The sequence below is a fragment of the Marmota monax genome, unplaced genomic scaffold, assembly GCF_021218885.2.
Source record: "Marmota monax isolate L192 unplaced genomic scaffold, Marmota_monax_Labrador192_F-V1.1 WCK01_AAM20220418_F8-fsc00014, whole genome shotgun sequence".
Taxonomy (NCBI): domain Eukaryota; kingdom Metazoa; phylum Chordata; class Mammalia; order Rodentia; family Sciuridae; genus Marmota; species Marmota monax.
Window position 1 is genome coordinate 29,636,265 of NW_026695222.1, and position 22,202 is coordinate 29,658,466.

Below are 22,202 nucleotides of genomic sequence, written 5' to 3' on the forward strand. Positions count from 1 at the left end.
AAACAAATGGGCTTTTGAGATGTCCCATTCAATCTGGGTCTTTAAGGGTGAGGTGAGGGGTGGGAGAAGGAAATCAGGAGGCCAGGGGGAAAGGACCACTTAAGCAATCGATTTCAATCCAAAACACTGCGTGACAAAGCGGTTTCTAGGTACCTGTCCTTCCTTTTCCAGGGATCTACCTTAAATAACAAGAGCAACCAAAATAGTTTGTGCCGCTGAGGTTTTATTGTGTGTGTGTATGTGTTTGTTTTTTCCCCCACTTATCTCAAAAATCATACTGTTTGGATAAGCAAAGGGATCTAAAGCATGAGACATTTAAATGTTCAAAATATGAACTTGTCTGTCTGAAGGATGGTCAGGGGATACTACCCGGATTCCTGTTCTCTTGAATCCTGCCCCACCTGCCAGCAAATTAAAGGTCAACTGCACCCTGAGCTGCCGGTCCCCTCTCTCCCAGCTAGTTGAGATTTCTGGGACCTCACCCATTAATCCAGAGTCATTGCTCTCCCAAGGTGGAGGGAGAGATCTCTCAGGTCATTTCTACCCTACTGCAGTGTTCAGTGTTGTCCCTGCTGAATACGTTTTCCCCGTAAATAACCTGTGCTATTAAGGTGCAAATTGCAACTTTTAAGTAATGATTGCTAATAGTCTAATGTTTACTGCCACACAAGGACATTCATGAAAACAAAATCTGCATTACTCATCTCCATATTAAATAAACAAAATAAATTGAGGGAGCTGTTCTTTCCTGCAAGACTCTCCACAGATCTGAATTATCAGAAAGCTTCAGAAAGTCTGCCAGAAGGGAACGTGGAACATCTTGCTGTTTGGGGTGAGCAGAGGCAGAATCCTGTAACTTATGTACATGTGAGGTATTCACATGCACATGATCACAAAAGATTTTGTGTACTATTGCAACTGGCTGACATTGATATAAAACAAATAGCTCAGGGTGGTGAAATAAAATATGTATCACATATGTATGTGGACAGTGGCTGAGATGGATGGTCAAGGATGGAAGGGTTCAAGGATGTGTACGATTTTGCATTTTTAAGCACTCTGCATCCTACAAAAAAGCATATCAAAACATGATTCTGTTTTATTTTGCCTTTCTGCCATATTCTTTATCTTACCTAAAATGGATAGGGGGAAAAGATGCAGATACTGAATCCTGCAATACTTTCAGGGGAAAGAGGGTGCATTTTAGTGGTGAGTGAGAAATACATCCAAGGAAGGGGAGCCAAGCACGTCCGCGCACACACGAACCTCTGGGGTACTGCAGACGGATTTCTCAACTTTTTTTTTCTTGCCCTAAGTAATAGTATAATATAATGGCATAGCTTTAGAAAGCCAGGAAGAATAACATTTCAGAGGGAAATGTTCTGACTTAGCTGTTTCCTTAAAGAGAATTGCCTACCTCACTTCCCCTCCCCCGGCAGGGGGAGGAATATAACAAATAAAGACTAAAATTCCCCATCCCTTACTGTCTTGTCCTGTTTGTTCTATTTGGATACCTGCTTTATTAGAAAGTTCCGCAATGGATTCCTCGAAACGTGGCACTTAAAGCAAATAAATGCAAAGGAATCTAATAGGCTCGAACAGTTCTTGGGAGAAAGAGCTCTAAGAGGGCCTCAGCTCTGATTCACTTCCAAGCTTTTTGTATCTTCCATTATTCATTAATCAAACTAGAAATCAAGCTTTCAGCATCCGTCCATGGGGGTAATTACTTACAGTTGTGCATTGTGTTTAATTTTAAGCAGAGATAAAAGTTAGCCTGGCCACCTTTACCCCTTCCCTGCATGTTACCTGGCTGAAGAACCCCAAAGTGACTAACTTTGCTTGTGAGTGGCCACCGCCACTGAAACCGAGGAGGGTGCTGATGACCCCGGACGAGGGGAAGAGATTGCATGAAAGACTCTCTGCTGTATTAATATGTGAGCAAATAAATACCACAAGAGGGGCCTCCCTGTGTACAAAACGAATTACTCCCTTTCAACTTGAAAGGATTTCCACTTCTTTCAGTGAAAATAATGAGAGCCATGAAAACAAACATAAAATCACTAGGATTACAATAGACCAGAAAACTGAAACTACAGTCACAAGTTTCTAACCCACACGTGCATGCATGTACATACCCACACACATACACATACTACAATATATATAGGCTAGCCAGCACCAATAGATATCAACTTAGTGAAAGGATCTAATTTAAATAATGTGATGCAGTGTTAGGTTATGTACACCTGGATCCTCATTGATCAGACGATGATTATAATCAAAGTGGTGCAATTCTGAGCAATGCACTTTTTGTAATGAGCTTAGGAAAGGAGACATGTCCAGTCATTCTGGTAATTTAAATTACTGCCTAGTTGTTGATGGCCTTTACCGGAACAACAAGAGGGAAAAAAAAAAGTAATTTTCAGGGCAGTATCACTTCTTGCTGGACCGAAGCCCAGGGTTCTCTTTCGGGACAACAATGAGGACGTTATCTCAAATCATCTAGCTACACTTAAACTTGTGTTGTCAGAACTAGACGGCGCAGGCTCACTCTTCCTGAGTCTCGAAGGCCACTGCACACTCTCACATTGTCAGATTGCAAAGCAGTCTAAGTTTTTAAAAATAAGGGAGCTATTGTTTTCAAAAGAGGTAGCTAGAGTTGCAGAAAGAAAACCTCACTGCCTAGGCAAGTTCCAAATACATATGGTGGTACACATAGTTAATGATTTTGCTTGTAAGGAGACAACTGAAAAACATGCAAAGCTTTATAAATGATATTTCCGCAGGCAACTCACACCAACCTACAAACGTTACAGAAGCAGTTCTGCGGCTCAGAAGGGAAGGTAACTGTGGATATTGCAAAGCACATGGATTCCCATTCAGGCTGGGATCAGGCAACACGATGGAGAACCAGCTTGGCCGTTCAGCGTGTTCAGATACAACTACCCACTTTCCCCAGATTTGTAACTAACTTTGAATTTCTTCTAAGGGTAACTTTGCAAAGTTTATCAAACTGTTCCACTGAACTTCTCCCTGTGTTTTACTCAAGCTGGAACAGAATAAAATGTGGGTGGGTTTACAGAAGACCAGTCTTAACAACTACTGCCTAAAGCAAAGGGCAAAGACAGAGAGAGAGGAAAGAAAAACAAGAAAAAAAAAAAAACACCAACAACACAAACTTTTTGCTAAAGTCCTGATTCAACTAAAGGACACAAAGAAATAAAACGCCCACATGAAAAGCCAAACAAGATAATAATTGTGCATGTCTGGCTCTGAATATAGAGGGCAAGGCTTGCGTCACTGGCACTCTGAGTTACCATGGTGAGTGATTTATTGATATATATCAAGAATGAATAGATCAAAGCCAGTGAGATGACAGGTGATCAATCAAATGTCAAATCAAAACTAGCAATCAAGTGGAAAGCTGATTTTTCAGTGGGTGGGTCTGGCAGAAGAAAATGAACTTTCATATTACACTTCCGAGAAACAAAACCCCAGCATACGATTAAAAAAGCAATTAAGCAACCCAAAAGGAAGGGGAAAAAAAAAAAAAAGGAAATCTCTTGGAAGATCTACCAGTACTGATCCATGAACCTGTCTCTATTTGAGTGGTGGTGGTGGCGGGGGTGGGGGATCAATTGGTAAATAAAGATGCAGATGGGATAGTTCCTATCACACAAATCAATTCACAAAGTTTGCAACTCTGAGCGAAGAAAATCCTGAGCTGCTTAAATTTCTATGGTGACACCCCCATCCCCTTTTATTAAGAGAATGGAGGGGTTTGATTAGATTTCTAAAGGTGGATCCTTTTATAAACCACATTCAAAGGTTCGTCCATTTCCTGGGGTGCTTTCTCACCTTGGTGATCAAGGCTGAACTCCAGTGACTTGCCCCAAAGCCAGTTTGCAACCCGGGCTTGGGCATGCCTCACACTTCAGTGCCCCAAGCCCCAGCGAGAGGAGACACTGTCCCTGGAGGCCAGAAGCCGCTGGCACTGACCACGCGGAGGGATGCGGGGGTGGAGGGGCCGTCTCCCTACTCTGCACCCCCAAATCCTGAATCCAACTTTGGCTCCAGAGGCAAGAAACAGACTGGGAGAAAAGTTAGGGGTGGGGTAGAGGGTGGAGGAAAAAGTTTAAGGAGGGAAGGCTTGGTGGGATAGCTCCCCCCTACCCAACCAGAGCCTGGAAGCGGGAGGACTGGGGCGATCCGAGAAAGCGAGAGAGGATGGGGTCCTTAGCGGGGCACCCGGAGCAAAGTCCCCCCGAAAGCTGCAGGGGTGGCGCCCCGGGCGCCCCGGGGCCAGGAGGGCTGGCGAGGAGCTGGGCGCGAGGCCGCCGGGCCAGCCCCGAGCGGAGCTGTTCTCTTACCTGCCGCCCGCCGGGGTGCCTGCTGTTTCCGCCTTGGCATATCGCTCTACTTCGCTCCAGTCCCACTTCTGGCGCCCCAGCCCCGAGCCGCGCGCGGGGGCCCGCTGTCTCTCTCGCCTCTCTGGGTCTCCTCCGCCTCTTGCCCGGTGGCTCCTAGGACGTCACTCGGCCTCTGTCCCCCTGACGATCCCCCCAGTAACTCCTCCACCACGGGCCAGAGACCCCCCTCTCTGGGTGGCAGACACGGTGGCTTGTGCCGGCTGGTTTGAAGTGGAGGTTGGCTCTGCCTTGTTTGTTTGTTTTGTTTTGTTTTTTTCCTCTCTCTCTCCTCTCTCTTTTTGTTTTTTGCTTTTGGAATTTTTTTTGTTGTTGTTTTTGCGCTTTTTTTTTTTTTTTTTTTTTTTTTTTTTGTGACTGGTGAGACACTTGATTTCTTTATTAAACATCCAAGACCGGGTTCAGATGGAAGGGACCGGGGGCGCACACGCGCCACACGCACACGCGCGCGTAAAGATAAGGGGAAAAACCCCAATCCTGGGAAGGTAGTAGGTTTCTTCTTCTTCTTTTTCTTCTTCTTCTTCTTCCTTCTCCTCTTTCCCTCCTCCTCCTCCACCTCCTCCTCCTCCTCCACCTCCTCCTCCACCTCCTCTCCTCTTCCTCCTCCTCCTCCTCCTCCTCCTCCTCCCAGATCTCGATGGCGGACTCGCGCAGGGGGAGAGATCACTCACGGTAGGTCTGTGGCTGCTGTCAGATCCCCGTCTGTGAGTGATATGCGAGAGGACAGGCGCGGGTTTGGGAAAGACAGAAAATCTGGAATTCACTCACACACACACACACACACACACACACACGCGCGCACACACAGACACACGCACGCACTCTCGCTTCCTCTCCCACACACACTCACACCCCCCACATATGCACACACACACACACACACACAAACACACACGCACTCTCTCACACACACAAGACAGGGCGAGGCGATGCCAGCAAACATCGATCCCGCTGAACAAACTGAACATTAACAAACTCCTCCTCCTCCTCCTCTCCCCGCGACCTGATGACAGGGAGAAATTTACTCCCCAGCCGCAGAGCGCCAGGCAGAGGGAGTCTATTAAAGGGACAGCGTCCCGCCGGGGAGAGGGGCTGGAGGCAGGAGACCCCGGCCTGCCAAGCCCCTGCTCTGGCAGCGCACTCCTGGCGTTGGAGAGGGCGTGCCCACCCGGCGCCGGGACACCCCTCCCGGAGGGGGAAGGGGAGGGGGCAGGGAAGTGAGGGGGTAGTGGAAAATGGGGAGTGGGGGTGGGGAGAGGGGTGCAGGTGGGGAGGAGGGGATAAGGAGGAAAGGGAACAGGCTGGTGGTTAAACTTGGAAGCTGGGGAGAAGCGCACAGAGGGCCAGAGGGCCTGACCAGCGGGGGATCAGCAACAATATCTTTTGCTTAGAGCAGAGTAGGAGTAGGGGACCTTATCCAAAGATGACCTCCATTCTCTAAGCCCTAACCTGACTCCCTAAAATGTCCTGCCAGCCCCTTTTAGTAACTCTGTCCCTCCCACCTTCTTGCTTATCAATGGATGGTCATTTAAAAGAAAACCTCCCTTGGCCTTTTGATAGACAAATCTCATAGTGTCTTTTTGTTCCTTTGAACAGTGTTTATTGAGCGCTTACTATGTACCTATTGTGGAGACACAACAGCCATAGAGAAAGGGAAAGTCCTAGCCCTATTGGTGTTTATATTATACTGGGAGAGAGCAGACAAGTAGCCCCCTGATATCTCGTCTTTGCTTACATGCCACCTTCTCCCAGAGGTCCACCTTACAATCCCCCCCACCCCAACATACTCCTCATCCCATTTCTCCTTTTTTATTTTGGGCTTATCAGTGTGGCACATGTTATGTACAGTTTTCTCTTCGGCTAATTGTCCGAGACCCTCTCTAGAATATAAGCTCTGTTGAGAAGACAAGATTTTTGCCTCTTTTGTTCTATTATTTCCCCAGTGATGGAAAAGCCCAAGGCATTTTGTTAGGGAACCCCTCCCCAAAATTTTGTGGGCTGGATGAAAAGTAAGCAAACACATATACACTGTAGTTTCAGATCAATGAGCCCCAGGAAGATGTTAAAAACCTGGCACTGTGATAGGCCCCGAAGGGGGAGGTGACTCCAGAGTCCATGCTGGAGACATCACTCCAGCTGAGCCAGACTGAAGCCAGTGTGTGATCTTTGAGTGCCTCTGCAGGCCAGGCACTGCTCAAGGTGCTGTGGACCCATCTGTGAGCAGGGTGATCTGAACCCTGCCCTCAGGGAACTCTCCATTCAGTGGGAGAGCAAACAAGTCAGAGGTGAGGGATGCAGGTGGTGGGGGTGTCTTGGAACTGGTGGGGAACCTGTAGAGAGGAAGGATGGTGAGCAGGAGGGTTGGGCGAGGCAAGTCCAAGCTGAGTTCTAAACATGAAGAAAGGGAATTCACACAGAGGCCCTCTCTTCAAAAGACAGGCAAAGTCCAAATGCTTCTGCTTTCTGCATTAAGATCTCTACCTCTAGGCCCTCATGAAGATGCACATTCCTGGTCCTTACCCTGGAATAAGTTTTTCTCACTATGGTAGTATTGGCATTTGGGGCCAGATCTTTCTGTGTTGGAAGGGGCACAAGGCAAAATGTTAGCAGCATCCCTGGCCACTACCCACCAGAGGACAGACCCTTCTACCCCATTTGCCACCAAAAAAAAAAAAAAAAATGACTTCAGATTGTTCAATGTCCCCTGGGAGCAAAATTGCCCCTGATTGAGCACTACTATCTCGGACCTTCAAAATCAGAAGATTCCAGATGACAGCTTAGGAATCTACATTTTGAATGATCAACCCCAGCCCCATAAATGACTCCCCTGTGCACTGCAGTATAAGAATTTCTGCCAAAAAAACAAAAACAAAACAAAAAAAACCCTTTTTTTAAAATCAGGCAAACCTGATATTGCTAACTGTATAAACCAAGTCATGCTTACATATTAATATAATTTAGGGTCCCAAGAAGGGACTTGTCTTTGTGACTATTGTGATGGAATTTCACCCATACCTGTTCCTTTTTCCTCCCCATTGACCCACCCCAAGTGAGGCCTGACCATGGAGCCTGGGATGCCTCCCACCTACAACCCACCCACCTGCCCCCTTTGCCCTTTCATGTGCAATTATCAGGCATGACTAATTCCACCAATATCTGTCTTAACACTTCCTTTAGGCTATAGGAAACTTGACTTTCCCATGCTACTTGTTAGCCACAATGTGTTGCCGTCCCTGTTTGCAAAGTCTGTCTCATCATTGTTAACATCCCTACATACTTGTCCACCTCACTAGTGTCATCTAAGTTGTTAAGTCACGGCCCTAATCATCCCCATCATGGCCTCCCACATGACCAAGCCCACCCACTCCAGCCCAGGCAGAGTAAGCCCTATTTATCATTGGCAACATCAGCAGAAGGATACCATTCGAATCGCCCAGTGCAATTGTACAGAGTGCAGGGCTATTGAGTAAAATCTCACAGTGTCACAGATGAGGAGCCAGTTTTAGAACCTTGAGATTCAGTGGACTTCAGGCCTGAACAGAAAGAGGGCAGAGGCTGCAGGGACACTCACAGGACCTTGCCCTTCTCTCTACAAGCCCAGGGCCTGTTGGTCGGCTGCTCACACTGTGTGATAGGTCTAACAGGCTTTGCCCCAAGCTCCTGTAGAGCTGAATATACAAGGCAGGACCCTCTCTTCCAAAAAGCTTCTCTGATAACAAACCAGGACACTCAGGCCAAGAAAAGAGGGAATTAGGCAACAGAGTCCAATCTTGGGGAGAATCAGGAGGGAGAGATAGGACAAGGTGACATGGGCTGCGGAATCTCTCCCCGATTCTCTCCAGCATCCTTTTTGGAATCTCAACTGCACTCCCTCCTGCTCCTCAATGTCTGGGTAGGTAATGGGAGGCAATACCAACCTCTGGCTGGCTACCAACTTGTTGCTGGAGTGTTCTTTTATTAATTTTTAATTTTTCCCATTGCTAGAAATACAGAACATTCAGCAGTTAGTTATCAACAAAGAAGTTTTTGACCACACCAGTGGAATGTGTAACACAATGGTGACCAGATGTTTTGGAGTGGTGTAGACATGACATTAAATAACACTGATTCACACAGTGAGAAAGTTATTCCCTTCCTGACACCTTTCAATTTGAGACAGTTTCCATTTAGTGTGAGTGTTCCACCCCCACCCCCCACCCCCACCCTAGCACCTAACATTTGCTGACTCCTGTTCTTCTACCCAGACTGCAAATCTCAGGCTCAGATGGTTGGGATGTGGCAAGTATCTGTAGCCAGATTTTCACAAAATGGTTTTCACTGAACTCACTTTAGGATTACCTTCTATTTTAGTGAAAGATATTGCTTTTCATTTTTGGTAGCAATCTCAGATTTTAAACCATTTAGTGGAGTCTGAAAAATAAAATATATTAAGGAACAAGAAAGAGCACATATGGTTGAGGTGGGTGTGAAGAAGGCAGGATGGAGAAAGGTAGTCCAGGTATGTGTAGGTTGGCATAGCACTGTGCTAAACCACAGGCTCTGGCACTCTGGGACACTTCTTCTAAGAGCTGGTGTCTTATAGTAATGCTGTGTCGAAGTCCCAGGGAATTCAGCTTCCTAGGATCTTGTGTTACGACTTCGGGATGTGTAAGGGCATGAACTGATTGACAGGATTCAGCCAGCCTCCTGAAAGGGTCGTTCCCACACGGGCTGAGCATCAAAATCACCTGGGAATTTTTATTATTTTTTTAAGATAAAAAAGCCCAGGCTCCACCCCAGACTTACTAAATTAGATCCCAGGGTGGGGCCAGAAGCTCTGAAAATTTTAAAGTTCCCAGGCGGTTCGGATAAGGTGCCAGGCATGGGAAACTTTCCTGTACAAAATAGAATTGTGTAACAAGAGAAGTTTGGACAGGTTTTTTTTTTTCTTTCTTTCTTTTTCTTTTCTTTTTTTTTTTATACAAGGAACAGAAAAGGGCATCTGATCTTGGATTTTCTCACAGGGGTGGGTGGAAAGGTCTCCTCAGTACCCCCTCTAGAAACCTAGGAGCCCCTGCCTAGCCCACGTGGTATTGTAGTGTGGTTTATGTCGCTGTCCTTGTTTGCCTGTGCTACCCAGACTCCAGGAAGATGCAACGAGGACATTTACTGGCTGGTGGTGTTCCTAGAAGGGTGCTGGTCACTGCAGTGCATTCCATCCGTGGACATCAATTAGCCATACGCTGCAGATTTGTGTACTTCTGCATCTCTAGGCACACGGTGCTTCATGTTAAAAAAAAAAAAAAGCAATGTTCTCAAACTTTGCTTTACATTATAATCAACTGGCAATTTAAAAACCCCAGTGTCCCATCTTACCCCAGAGCCATTCCATCAGCCCAGGGCCAGTGGGTGGTCCAGCCATCAGTACTTTTTAAAGCTCCCAGGTGGTTCCAGTGTGCAGCTAAATTTGAGAGCCAGTGTACCATAGGATTTTGCCCTTGAGAATATAATTCATTGACTTCCTCTTATGTCATTTGACTTGTTCAGGATATTCCTTGTCCCATTAACTATTTTGTGAAAACTTCAAGTTAGCAATCTCTGGTCATTGCTACCCTCTGATGACACCTGGTACAACATGTTGTTGTTGGAGTCAGACAGGGGCAGTCCTGGGTCACAGAGAGTGACAGGAAGAAAATAATGTGGGGTGGTTGGGTAGAGAGTAAGGAGTGGATCCGGGGTCCACTCTGGGGTTAGGGTAGGGAAGGGATCTGAGGAGGTAACATTTAAACTGAGATCTGGCTGCAGTTAACCAGGAATCAGGCCCTGGAAATGGAAGCCATGACAGGGCTTCAGAGTAAAAAGGACACATCCTTCAGGGCTCAGTTGGAGGTCCAGCCAGGCAACGGAAAACAGAGATGATGCAGGAGAGGTGGGTAGTCTCCATCACAGAGCAGCTCCCTCATCATATCTTAGAGTTTGGATTTTATTCTTCCAAGTTTTTGGTAAGTGCTAATTTATTCATGTGCATCCTAAAACACCTGGTCCATTGGAGAGGCTTGCTCAACCAACACGGGCAGCGTTATCTTGGTGGATGTGTGCATTCTAACAGGAAGTGAGGTTGGTGCCAGTAATGTGTGTGGGCACTCAGGCATTGGAAAGCTTGTTTCTGAGAATGCATCCTCTAAAAATTATTTGGCTTATTTTTAAAAATCCGTGTGATTTGGCTAAATGTAGAATTCTTCAACAGCAATTAAGCATTATGTATATTTTAGACAGGATGGTTGCTGAGTGGGCAGATTGGGGGTATGGAGGGGTGAGCATTAACATCTATCACGTTTCTCCCCTAGAGTTGGCTACCTATAGCTGGTGACAGTGTTTTGCTACTGCTGAGGAATCCATAACAAGTCTTTGGCCCAGTAATCCATTGCTGAACTTCATTAACCACAGGAAGACATTAAGTGAAGGTAAGGACCGGAACAGCCTGGGAATCACGTGACAGCAGCCTTTAAGTCCCAGGCTCTGGTATATTTTATGCCAGCTCAACTGTGTATCAACCTCATCTTCCTGGACTCACTAGAACTGTGTGCCCAAAGGTGCCCTCAACTTTCAGAAGCAAATACAGAATGATATAATTCGATCTGAGAACACCTTTTTGTCTTATCCGGAGCATGTCTTATCTGTTATGATTAGGCATTAAGCATCCTATTGTCCTTAAAATTTCATGAGATTCCACCCCTGCTTGCTAGGATGATGTCAAAGTGACTTGTCCTGAATGCTGTTTTCACCCAACAATACAGCTTGTCTTTTCTCCTAAACCTTGCAAGACAGTCAACCCAGCTAAGGAGAACCCACAGGCTTCAAATGGTCGGGTAGCCTGGGATTGCTGCAAACCTTTCTAGAAGTCTTCTGTCTTGCTCTTGCTTTCCTGAGATTAAAGGGTGGGGACCCTGAGGTCAAGATTTGTTAGCAAGTCGTCTGCTTGGGGGAATTTTTTTTTTTAATTAGAAAACTCCAGCTGGGGAACAGGAAGTGAATAGGACCTGGAAGACAGGCTGTACTAGCCAATGGTTGTCACTGAGCAGCTGAGCACAGTCCTGCTGGGCAGTGCTGGGGTCCATGTGGATCGTGTTCCTTGGAGATGCCCTCCTACAGGGTGAGAGAGCTGGGGTGTGACCCGCCCACTCCTGCCCCCCATGGTGCTGGGGGCTAGTGGTCAGCTGGGGGGTGAAGAAATGGCATAGTGCTGGGCAATGTCCTCCAGATTTGAATCCCCAGACTGTGACCTTCAGCAGGCCAAAGGCAGAGACTCTTCAATGCAGTGTCCATAGTGCCAGGCACACAGCAGACCAGAGTAAATACCCGTGGAATGCGGGGCTCGCCCAAACCTGGCTCCAGGTCTCTCAGCTGCATGTTCTCTGCTAGTCCTGTCTGTTCTAATGTATTTAGTTCTTGCTTCTAAGTCTTTTGCATTCCTGAATTTTGTCCTCTCTCTCCCCACTTGTATGGTCACTTGGGGGTCCCTTCACCTTCTTTCCAGGTGGCTCTCTAGTGGGGCTGTGAAGCAGAGGTCTCGTGATTACCATAGCTCGAATTTTTAAAGAAAATAAGACGTGCTCTGATGCTGATGAGTGTCTTAAGTACAAGGTGAGGCAGAATGCTTGAAATCAGGATGGTCCTCTCAATCTTAAGACTATGATCTCTGTGTGCAGACCAGGAAGGCACCTGGGAAGAAAGATGGGTGTGGGTTTGGAATCAGGAAGACCAACGTGTAGAGAAGACTTTCACTGCTTACTAAGACAATGACCTTGGGCATGTTCTGTAACCTCTCTGGGCCTCGGTTTTGCATATTTGAAATGGGAATAGTTATAAGACTGACTTCAGGAGGGGTGTAGACAGAATCATAAGAATAAAGGAAAAAACTCCTGGCATCTGCAAAGCACCCTGCCTCCATCATTAGCCTTTTCATTACTTTCTAAGCTTGCGTTGATCGACTGCTGTTTACCGTGTGCCTGCAGATCTACCTGAGGTTCCGTCTAATCCACACGGAGGGAGAAGCTCACTTTCCCCCAGTTACCTACATTTGCAAGGACACCTATTTTTAGAAAGTGATCCAGGAAGCTGGGGCAAGACAGGCAAGTGATGTGAAGATAATACTAGTTGGGGACATGTACGAAGCCTTGGTGCCAAGCACTGTTTTAAGCACTTTAACATAAGAGCTTATTCATTACTAAACAGTTTGATAAGGAATAGTGCTTTTGTTGTCCCCATTTTACACATGAGGAAACTGAGGCACAGAAAGGTCAGGTAACTTAGTCAAGGTTATGGAGATATCACAGGGGGAAGGGTGGCTGCAAACTCTTCTTGTGTGGCTCCAGTTTTGTGCTCTTAACCCCCATGTCCTGCAGCCTCTTGGTGATGCTGTGGCCTCTATGACTTCTACGTAACCAAATACTGATTCACTGCATGACTTTAGACCTCAGAGTGCCTGTGTCTCCCAGAGAGTTTAAACAGATTTCTGGGCCCTGCTAACGCTCCTGGTTTTGCCCATCTGGGTGGGGTCTGGAATGTGTGTTTTGTAACAAAGTCCCAGGTGACATTGAAGCTGTCCACAGAACACACTTCGAGTTTCCAAGGTCTCAACACAGGTGAATTTCCCCCTCCCCTGGGGGACATTTGACAATGCCTGGAGATCTTTGGGGTTATCACAACTCAGGGGTGCCGCTGGCATCCAATGGGTAGAGGCCAAGAATACTGCTGAATGTCTACCCTGCCCAGGGAAGACCTCTGCAGACTTAAAAGGATCTGGCCCCAAGTGTCAAGGGCACCAAGGAGAGGAGCCCGGTGTGGAGCACAGTGCACAAACTTGGACTTGTGCAGGTATCACCTGAGGGCTGGTTTAAAATGTGGCTTCCGATTCTGTAAAACTCCAGCACATCTGAGTGGCAGCGTTTCCAACAAGCTCTGACCAGGGATGCTGGTGTGGCTGACCGAGAGACCCCACTTTGAGTAGCAAAAGTGACATGGAGGTCTTAGGACATCACGAACTTCTCAGAAATGCAACCTGGACATCTCCTGCATTAGTTCAGAAGAAAAGAAACTCTGAGTGCGAATAATCCTCTTTCAACTCACCCTATTGCAAGCTTGCCCTTAAAGCAGGGCTGAGACAGCGGGGTCGGGTGGGGGACAAATGTCCACCCTTCTCTTAGCAGCAGGCAGGGGCCTGCTGAAAATGAGGAGGGGGCAGAGCTGGGTGAGAACTGCCTCGCTCCAGCCCCCGAGCATCCAGTGGAGGCTATTGTTGCCTGGAGTCGTGGCTTCTTTCCAAGAGCCTGCTCTGGCGATGGGTTTGCATCTGCCTGACTTTCAGTTCTGCGAATGGAAGATGAGAAACTGGCTGCTTGGAACACGGCTGCTCTCTTGGGAGAGGGGTATGGGAGGAATGGACGCTGCGCCCAGCCCTCCAGAGACGGCACCCCAGCCCCGGTGATAAATGGCAGCATTAACAAGGTTTGGTTGAGAGGGGACCCACAGATTTATGACTTCCTGTGTCCGCCAGCAGATGTCATCATGGCTGACAGAACAGAAGGCCTTTCAAGAGCGAGCTGGGGAGGAGCTAAGAGGGGAAAATGGAATCAAATATAAGGCAGCAGCCAGAACTACCGTTGGCCTAGGGGGGCTATTGTCCATACTGTCATTTTAGGAATTGGGGACGTTCTCCAATAAACCCAGCATCTGGTCATGTCTCTGAGGTCCTGCTTCTGAGATTTAGGCAGAAACTCTCCAATGAAAGACAAAGTTACTGGCTTCTCTTAAATGAGAAAATCTCCAGGGTTTTTGTTCCTGGCCTATTTGTGCCCTTCAACATTTTCTTGGATAAAATGAGCACTTTGCATTGAATAAACATATATTTTACTCTGCAACATGATTTTGAAGGGTTTTTAAATAGATTCATTTTACAAATCAGCAGCTCGTTCTGAAATTCCTTTGATATACATGTGATTTTACCCATTTTTCAAAATTATTTTATAGAATGTCATTGATATTTTATGTGCCAGATTTTTTTTTTGTGTGTGTGTGTGTCTGTGTGGTATGAAAAAAATGGCATACATTTGGCATTCAGCATGGGCCAAGAAACCCATTTTAGTATGTACAACTGCTAACACATGCTAAACAGTAATTATGGGTCACATTTCCACATTTCCTCCTTTTAACCTGCACCTGAACATTGACCTTCATGGATAAAGAGAACTTTTTTCAAAGTTGACTCTCTGGACAGATCTTTGGGCTCAGGTGGTCAGTGCTCCAAACTGCAGCCCGAAAGAAACAGATTCCACAGGCTGGGCTGTCCTTAACTCTGGCCTCCAAAGTCATTCCCCTTCCTGGCTGTACAACCCATGAGACTCGCCAGAAACGAACAGTCATGGAAGACTTTAAGGAGGACAACCACAGGATCCTCTTTGTTCCTCTTAAAAAAATAATAAAAACAATAACTTCAAGCAAACCCATGGTCTAGAAACTTCTTCTGTAATCAATTAGTGGTTAATACATTAATATGTGTGTTAGTGGTCAGAATTTTATTTGATTGTGGTTGTGTGTGTGCACGCACGCGCGTTCTAGAGATTGAACTTGAGGCCTTGCACCTGCTGGTTGAATGCCCTAGTATGGGGCTACATTCCCCATACTTCATTGAGATTTGTTAAATGATATTGTGGTTACAAATACAGCCACTTTCATGGTACCAGTTCCAAGCACTTTAGAGTGGCTTTGTAGTGATGTCCTCACTAACCTGGGCCCTGGGCAGGTTACTCTAACTTCTGCTCACCACCTGCATTATGCTGAGCAGGTGACTTACTGTCCAAACATGGTTTCTTACCTGTGCAAGGTGAAGGATGAGTGCGCTCATCTCGTAGTGGTTTCTTCTAACAAGCATCAAAGACGGTGTTTGTGAAGCCCTTAGCCACGTGCTTGGCTCAGGGGAGGAGCTCAATAAATTAGCTATTGTTAGAATGATTTATATTAAACTATCTTCCTTCTTTGTTATTTCACAGGTAGACGTGACAACTCTACTGATTCGTGGGTCACCTGGAAGAGAAATCCAATAATAAGAAGAACCTTAATTGTTGCTGTCACATATCGAACACATACAAGGTGCCAGACGCTGTGCTAAATGCCTGACATGCAAAATCTATCAAATCTAATTCTTACCACCACCTGATGAAGCCTGAGTTCTATCAACTTGATACAGGAAGAAACCCAGATCGGAGTTTGTCCATGATTTTCAAACTTGAGTGCCTCTGGGCAACTTGTCAGAACCTACGTCACTGGGTCCCCTCCAGAGCCTCAGGCTCAGCCGGTCTGGCCTAGACCCCAAGATTTTCAAGTCAGTAAGTTCCTCGCTGCTGCTGCCAAGGCTGCTCTGAGGACTGTGTTGGTGAGACCCTGATTTCAGGACTTGTTCACATTAACCTGGAGTTAAACGGCAGGGTAAGATTTCAAAATTAAAAATTTGAGTACACTTAAAAGTACTCTTAACAACCATCTATATTTCTTCAAATTTCCTAAAACGAACTTTGGAATTGCCAATCATTGCGTTGGCAAAGCGCCTTGGTTCCGGTGCTCCTGCTCCGTGAATTTCTTTGTGGCATGGAATAGTTTGTGATTCCCTCTTAGGGAAGGATTTCAGGGCCATTTTTAGAAGAAGCATCAGGTTCTTAAATCATCACCACCAGCCACTCTTGAGATTGTCAGCAGTCCTACAGGCACAGAGCAGAATGCACATGGGGAGACCCACCCCAGCTGGAAGAGTCATTAGCAGTTCCAAGATGGAGCCCAGCAGAGCAAACCACACCTGGATACCATCTGTGCCTGAGAGCCGTGGCATGGCCTTGGTTCCCATCTGGCTGGAAGGGCTCCCAACACACAGCCCGCTTGGACATCAGAGGGCTCTGGGGGCCTCTCCTGAATGCTGCTAAGGTGAGCCACTTGCAAACAGTCAGACCAGGGGACTGTTGGCCCAAGCTGGAATAAGAACTGGGATGAGACCTGGCCCACATTGGAGGGTCTGGGACTATCGACAGGACTCCAGAAGCACCAGTGGGAGGTATGAGTGGAGACAAAGGATGCAAGGATAGAGCCGAAATAAAGCCCCAAGTCCCTCAGTGGGTAAAATAATTCATCACGGGCGTCTTCCCTATTCAGCCGGGAATGAAAATTGAAACCTGAATTCAAATCCACGGGCAGTATATATTTCAAGAAATGTGGACACCCAGAGACTTGAAGGAAACAGCTAAGCTGGGGAAAACACATGGTACCACTGAGGAGAGGCTGGCTGGTGGCAGATTGGGAATCCCTGCAGCCAGGATGCAAGATGGAGCAGGAGTGTGCATACAGGATTTGCTCCCGGAGCCTGAGACCCCAGTGCTCTCTGTAGAGTAGATCAGCTCTTTTTTGAAGACCCTTCCTCTTCTACATATGTGCTATTTATGCATATATCTACACACTCATTCATTCATTTGGCAAACATGTACCGAGTGCATATTATGGGCCAAGTATTAATACAGACACCGAGGGTAAAACCACAAACCCCAGTCTCTACTTTCACGGAGCGTACTCTCTCATGGGAATCGTGAGGCAATGTGCAGAATCAGTAAGGTAGAATATCAGGATACAGAAAGTCACAAGGAGAAAAATGGAGGGAGGAGCAGATTTGGGTTGACGGGTAAAGTGGTTGAAAAACAGCCCATCACCATCCCCAACTATATAGCACTTACCACCAACAATGAGTACCCATTTGTTGCAAAGGAGAGACATTGAGTCAAATAAGTTTCAGGACAAAATGTAAAACTCTGGCAGGACATAACCCAGATGAGCCCAGGAGTTGCTAGTTAAGTGGGAGCTCTTCTTTCCCTTCCAGAATTCAGTCCGTCCATTCTTTCAGATACAGCTCAGATTTTCACTGGGGGATATAATTCTTCCCCCTTTAATTTCTGTGACTTTGGGGAAGTTGACTCCTCCCGCAAGTCCAGGGCCTAAGCCAATCAGCATACTCCCTTCCCCCACTGACCTCAGGGATTAGTTCTAGAGTAGGGGAGGGTCCCATAAAGCTGAATCTCAGAAACCCTGCTTGAGCTCCCTCAATTACTGAATCTGGAGGGGAAAATTGTTACTCGCATTTATCTTATAAAATGAGGGGGTCTGCCTTATAAATGAAGTAAAGAGAGAAGAAGATAGATAGATAGATAGATAGATAGATAGATAGATAGATAGATAGATAATAGATGGATGGATGGATGGATGGTGTTTGGATGACATCATTAGTTCTCTGGCTAAACACCCAGAGTAAATCTGCCCCATGTCTAGTTAATTGAGTTAAAACCATTCTCTTTACAGCTTAGGGCCATTGGGTTGGGTTTTCTGTAGTTTTAAATAGAAAGATAAAATATCTAGCTCAGGCTCAGGACAGCCCTGCAGTGTTCCCTCTGTGTGGATTTCACTGTCAGCCTGGCTTCTCCACAGTGACCACCAGCGACCTGGTTCTTGACAGTACCTGCCAGGATTCTGTGCTCCTCTTGGTTGCATTCTGTGGTCTGCACCCTCCTTTGAACCAGGCAGCAATGCCAGGGATTGGGTACCATGGATCTGTGACGGGGACTCTCTTTCAGGGCCTGGGCTGCTACCGGCCTCATTCAGATCACATTGAGAGTTGGCTCCTCAAATTAGGGCATTGTTACTAGAAAAGTGGGGCATGCTGAGGGGACAACCAGAAATCTTAAAAATTCACTTAAGTGTCCAGTTTTCTCCTTCGTCATCTCACATTTCCCAACTGCAGAATGAAAAAGTTGGGAGAGAGTGGTGACTCCCAAGAGATCCGCCATGAAGGACCCTTCTCTTGCCTTTCTCTGTCGCCCAGTTTGGCACCAAAGTAAACCAAGTTTGGAAGACTTTGTCTGTAATTCCTGCCTTCACCCATCAGTCACCCACCCACCATTGCTGTGGAATGTCCACTAGTCTCCAGTTTTGCTCCAGCCCTAGGGCAAGAGTGGTCCCAGAAGCCGGGAGGACGGTGCTCACGCTATTCAGTGACGTACAATAGGGGAGCTGAGCCTGCTTGTGGTTTTCTGTCTGGGATTAAAAGCAGAACTTTAGTAGAGAGACCTTCAGGCTCCTGGCCCTTCTATTCTCTTGGAGTATCCACAGGGGGGTGGGATACTGGGAGCTGGGGGTGGGAAACTGGGAGCCAGAGAGCAACAGATTCACAGCTGTCAAGCAACAAGAGGAGAAAGAATCAGCAAGCTGAGCTGGTGGGATGGGAAGGACAGTCCAGGTCTGGGGCCGCGAAGGTTTGCACAGTCAGGGCCTCCTGCCGAGCCTGTGCTCATTTCATCCAGGTTTTGTCAAGTGAGAGGACCCAGATCTTCATTGTTTAAGTCACAGTCAGAAGTGCCGTTATGTGTGGTCAAAAGCATTGTTGATCAATCCAGTCAGATCCAATAGAGGTCCCCACGCAGCTTACAGTCTGCAGATGACCAGCTAATAGATAATTACATGTGTCACAAGTATCTTGGGGAGGAACCACAGGAACTTATATCAGGGGGACCTAGTTTGAAGAAACTGCATTGAATGAATAATGACATTTTTAAAATCACTTTAGAGAATTAGGTAAGGGGTAGGTAGAATATTTCTCACTGGACCACATAGGAAGTATTTTCCCTTCCCAGGCTGTGCTGGCCTCTGTTGCGGCTCCTCAGCTTTGCTGATGGGGTGCAAAGGAAGCCACAGACAATATGGAAAAGACGGACATGACTGCATTCCAATAAAACTTTATTCACAAAAGCAGCCTGCTGATCGCTGGCCCGCGCTTGCTGATTCCTGAATCAGACACATCACATAGCTGCAATAGAGAGCAGCCACCAAGGACACTTTGCAGTACGCTTACTGAACCAGAAGAACCTCTCTGGATTGGACTCTGCAGATTCCCCAGTGCCAGCAGCTCACCTATGAGACGCGGAGATCCCTCCATCGTGCCTGCCTGGCTCCTTCAGAAGTGGACTGAGGGTGGTCAGCTGGGCAGCTGCCCGGGATCCCCAACCATGGTGAACTTAGACCCCCCGAGGGGGGAAGTTGGGAAAATATAGAAGGCCCCTTCTCCGATGGAGACATTTCCTGCTGTCTTGGAGCAGGCCAAGATAGGAACACATAACATTTATTAGCCCCGGAATGTTTTTGCTGGAATTTTTGTGACCAACATACACACATTTGTAGTCGGCTCGGAGCTGGCAGTTGCGGTGAGGGGGTTTCCAGGACCTCGTCATGTGGTGAGCTGAGATTTACAAGGGGCGCGATTTATATTGTGAATTATAAACCTTTAACATACCTCCCAAGAAGTCGCTCGGTTCATAAAAAGTCACAAAAGAACTACAAAGAAGAGTCCAACTGCAGAGAAGTTGGAAATATTTTATCCTCCTTTTTTTTTTTTTGGACTATTGACTCTCTGTCAACCAATGGAAGTAAATTGTAAAATTACAATTAGTCTTGATTCTGCAAAAAAAAAAAACTTAAGAAGAACGTCCGATTCCCTCCACTCCCGCTAACTAGGTGTTGGGCAAACATTTGAAAGGCAGCGGATGGAAGGTCTCCAGACTCTTGGTCTAGGTGGCTCTCATGAAGACCCATGAAAACAACTGCAGGTTGGGTCCAGGAAGGGACCACAAATGGAATGTGCTGGATAATAGGCCGCAGGGCATGGTGGAGACGGGGCAGCTGAGAGCCGGTGCCCTGCCCGGCCCATCGTCCCCCCTGCCCAGCTGGTTGTGCCCTGCCTCTCTCTCAGCACACAGGCAAGTGCACCCCAGCCCCCTCTCCTGACCAGAAACACACACTCCTCCCCCAAGTAACATCAGGAGATGCAGGACAGGGATCTGAACCAATAGGTGGCTGCATTCTGCCTTCCCCTGGCGAGAGGAGGAGTCGCAGAAGGCAGCGGGGCTTTCCACACCTTCCTGGGTGGATCCAACAGTACCTCTGTTTAGGGAGGAGAGAGAAGAGGGGAGTCATGCACACATTTGTTTGGTAAAGCTTATATACTCCTGTCCTCCAGGCGGTTCTAGTTCCCCAGAATGCCCCTCCTCTGGGGTAGGTAATGTGGCTGGAAGGGGACACCCTAAGCTATTTCAGGGTTTCAAATTCCCGTTTCACCAGTGGTAATGAACTGTGTGTGTCCTTCCCTGAGACACAAGGTTTTGCCTCTGACCAAAATGTCACAAAAAGAAAGTTTACACCCTCCAGACAACGTGTGTCGAGTAAACAACATGGAATGAACTTCCGTGGAAACACCACCCCACGAAGAAACACCGGAATCTAATGTTAGTCGAGATACAGCGCGTTGATATCTTTTGCTGACGAGAGACAAAGCTGATAGAAGGGAGGATAAGGTAAGGATCAGACTCGAGGCTTTCTGAAAGCCAGGACTTCAGGAGAACTCCAGAAGAAAAACATACCACGTGGCCTCATGTTAGGGAAATGTAGCAGTTGGTTTAGAAAATGCCTCCAGTGTGGTGATGAATCAGGCAAATTGGGGGACTCAGTAATTGAACAAAACCCAGAGTCATTGGGTAGAATGGACTCCAGTTGTTCATGCAGCCTGACGTCCATTCGTCTTCCCCTTTCAGATTATACCATTTGGAGTTTGCTTTGGGGCAGTTGATTCTCTCCCGTGCTCAGCCACGCCATTCCCGTGGTATTGACCCTTGTCTCTCCTCTTAGGATTGGAGAGGGCCAATAATCCCACCTCACCCATTTCTCTCAACCACGACTGGACATGTGATGGGCAGAAAATTAGATAGAACCAGCAAGAGCTGTAGTTTCTAGAGCTTCTGGGCATGGGGGGAAGGGAAGATTCTTTCCTCCTTGATACCACTCCGGGGGAGCCATTTTTTCTTGGTCTGTTTGAACTACAATATGAAGACTGGAGTAGTGTCCTTCCTACTAAAATAAAAGGCCCTGGAATTGCCAGTGGAAACCCACTCAAGGCCTGAAGAAGAAGCTGATGCTGTGGAAAGTACAGAGGAAAAAGTGAAGAGAAACAAAGCTGGTCTTCGATGACACTAGATCAAGCTGTACCTGAAGCAGTCCTGCCCACCACCTTTTCAGTGATGCAAGTCTACACATTCCAGGATTCCTCAAGACACTTTGAATTGGAATTCTATCATTTTCAGTGGAAGGATTTGTGACTTCTCCTTTGCTTTCATCAGATTAACACTGATGGATGAATGCCCTTTCAACAAGTTATGGTGGGAAAATGGGACCGTGCAGTGGGTTTCTACTTTATTATTAGTTTTTGCTACACTGTTCTCAATTGGAATAAATGCTCTCTTAAATAATCCCATTACTAGTTTCCTTGTCCATACTTCATGAGGTCATTCAAGTGCTACCTTTCTTGTGGATTCATTACTGGAAACAAATTATAGACTGGAGTTTTCAGTCCACTGGGGCTGCCCCATGCAAGAGCTAAGCATTTGTGTGTTAGGTTACACAGACATGGTTTTGAACCCTGGATTTATAATTTAATAGCTACGTGAGTTTGGGCAATTTACCCAAATTTTCTAAGATATTGCCCTTGACCTCTTTAAAAAATGCTGTTAATAACAGCTCCTTGACTGAGAAAGGTTTTGTGAGGATACAATGAGCTCATGCAAACACATGATATGGTACCTGGCACAGAGTAAATGTTCAATAAAAGTCAATACTGCTGTTCTTCCTGTCATGATGCTGTCAAGGAGCCTACCATATAGAAAGAGC

General features: G+C 46.7%; 1 protein-coding gene and 1 long non-coding RNA gene across 4 annotated transcripts in view; one reads left to right on the forward strand and one right to left on the reverse strand.

The window, feature by feature from the left end:
- Nucleotides 1-4,878, reverse strand: part of Tshz2 (teashirt zinc finger homeobox 2) — a 435,121-nt gene extending 430,243 nt beyond the window's left edge. For all 3 annotated transcript variants that reach the window (XM_046433126.2, XM_058575540.1, XM_046433125.2), the window contains exon 1: nucleotides 4,371-4,878. In XM_046433126.2, the coding sequence (XP_046289082.1) occupies nucleotides 4,371-4,410 (40 nt within the window). In that variant the 5' untranslated portion in view covers nucleotides 4,411-4,878. The remainder of the gene's footprint in view (nucleotides 1-4,370) is intronic.
- Nucleotides 4,879-4,961: 83 nt separating this feature from the next.
- Nucleotides 4,962-21,789, forward strand: LOC124085474 (uncharacterized). Its single transcript, XR_006849440.2, has 3 exons — nucleotides 4,962-5,099; nucleotides 10,754-10,870; nucleotides 15,455-21,789. It is a non-coding gene; the product is annotated as an uncharacterized LOC124085474 (long non-coding RNA).
- The last annotated feature ends 413 nt before the right edge of the window (nucleotides 21,790-22,202 follow it).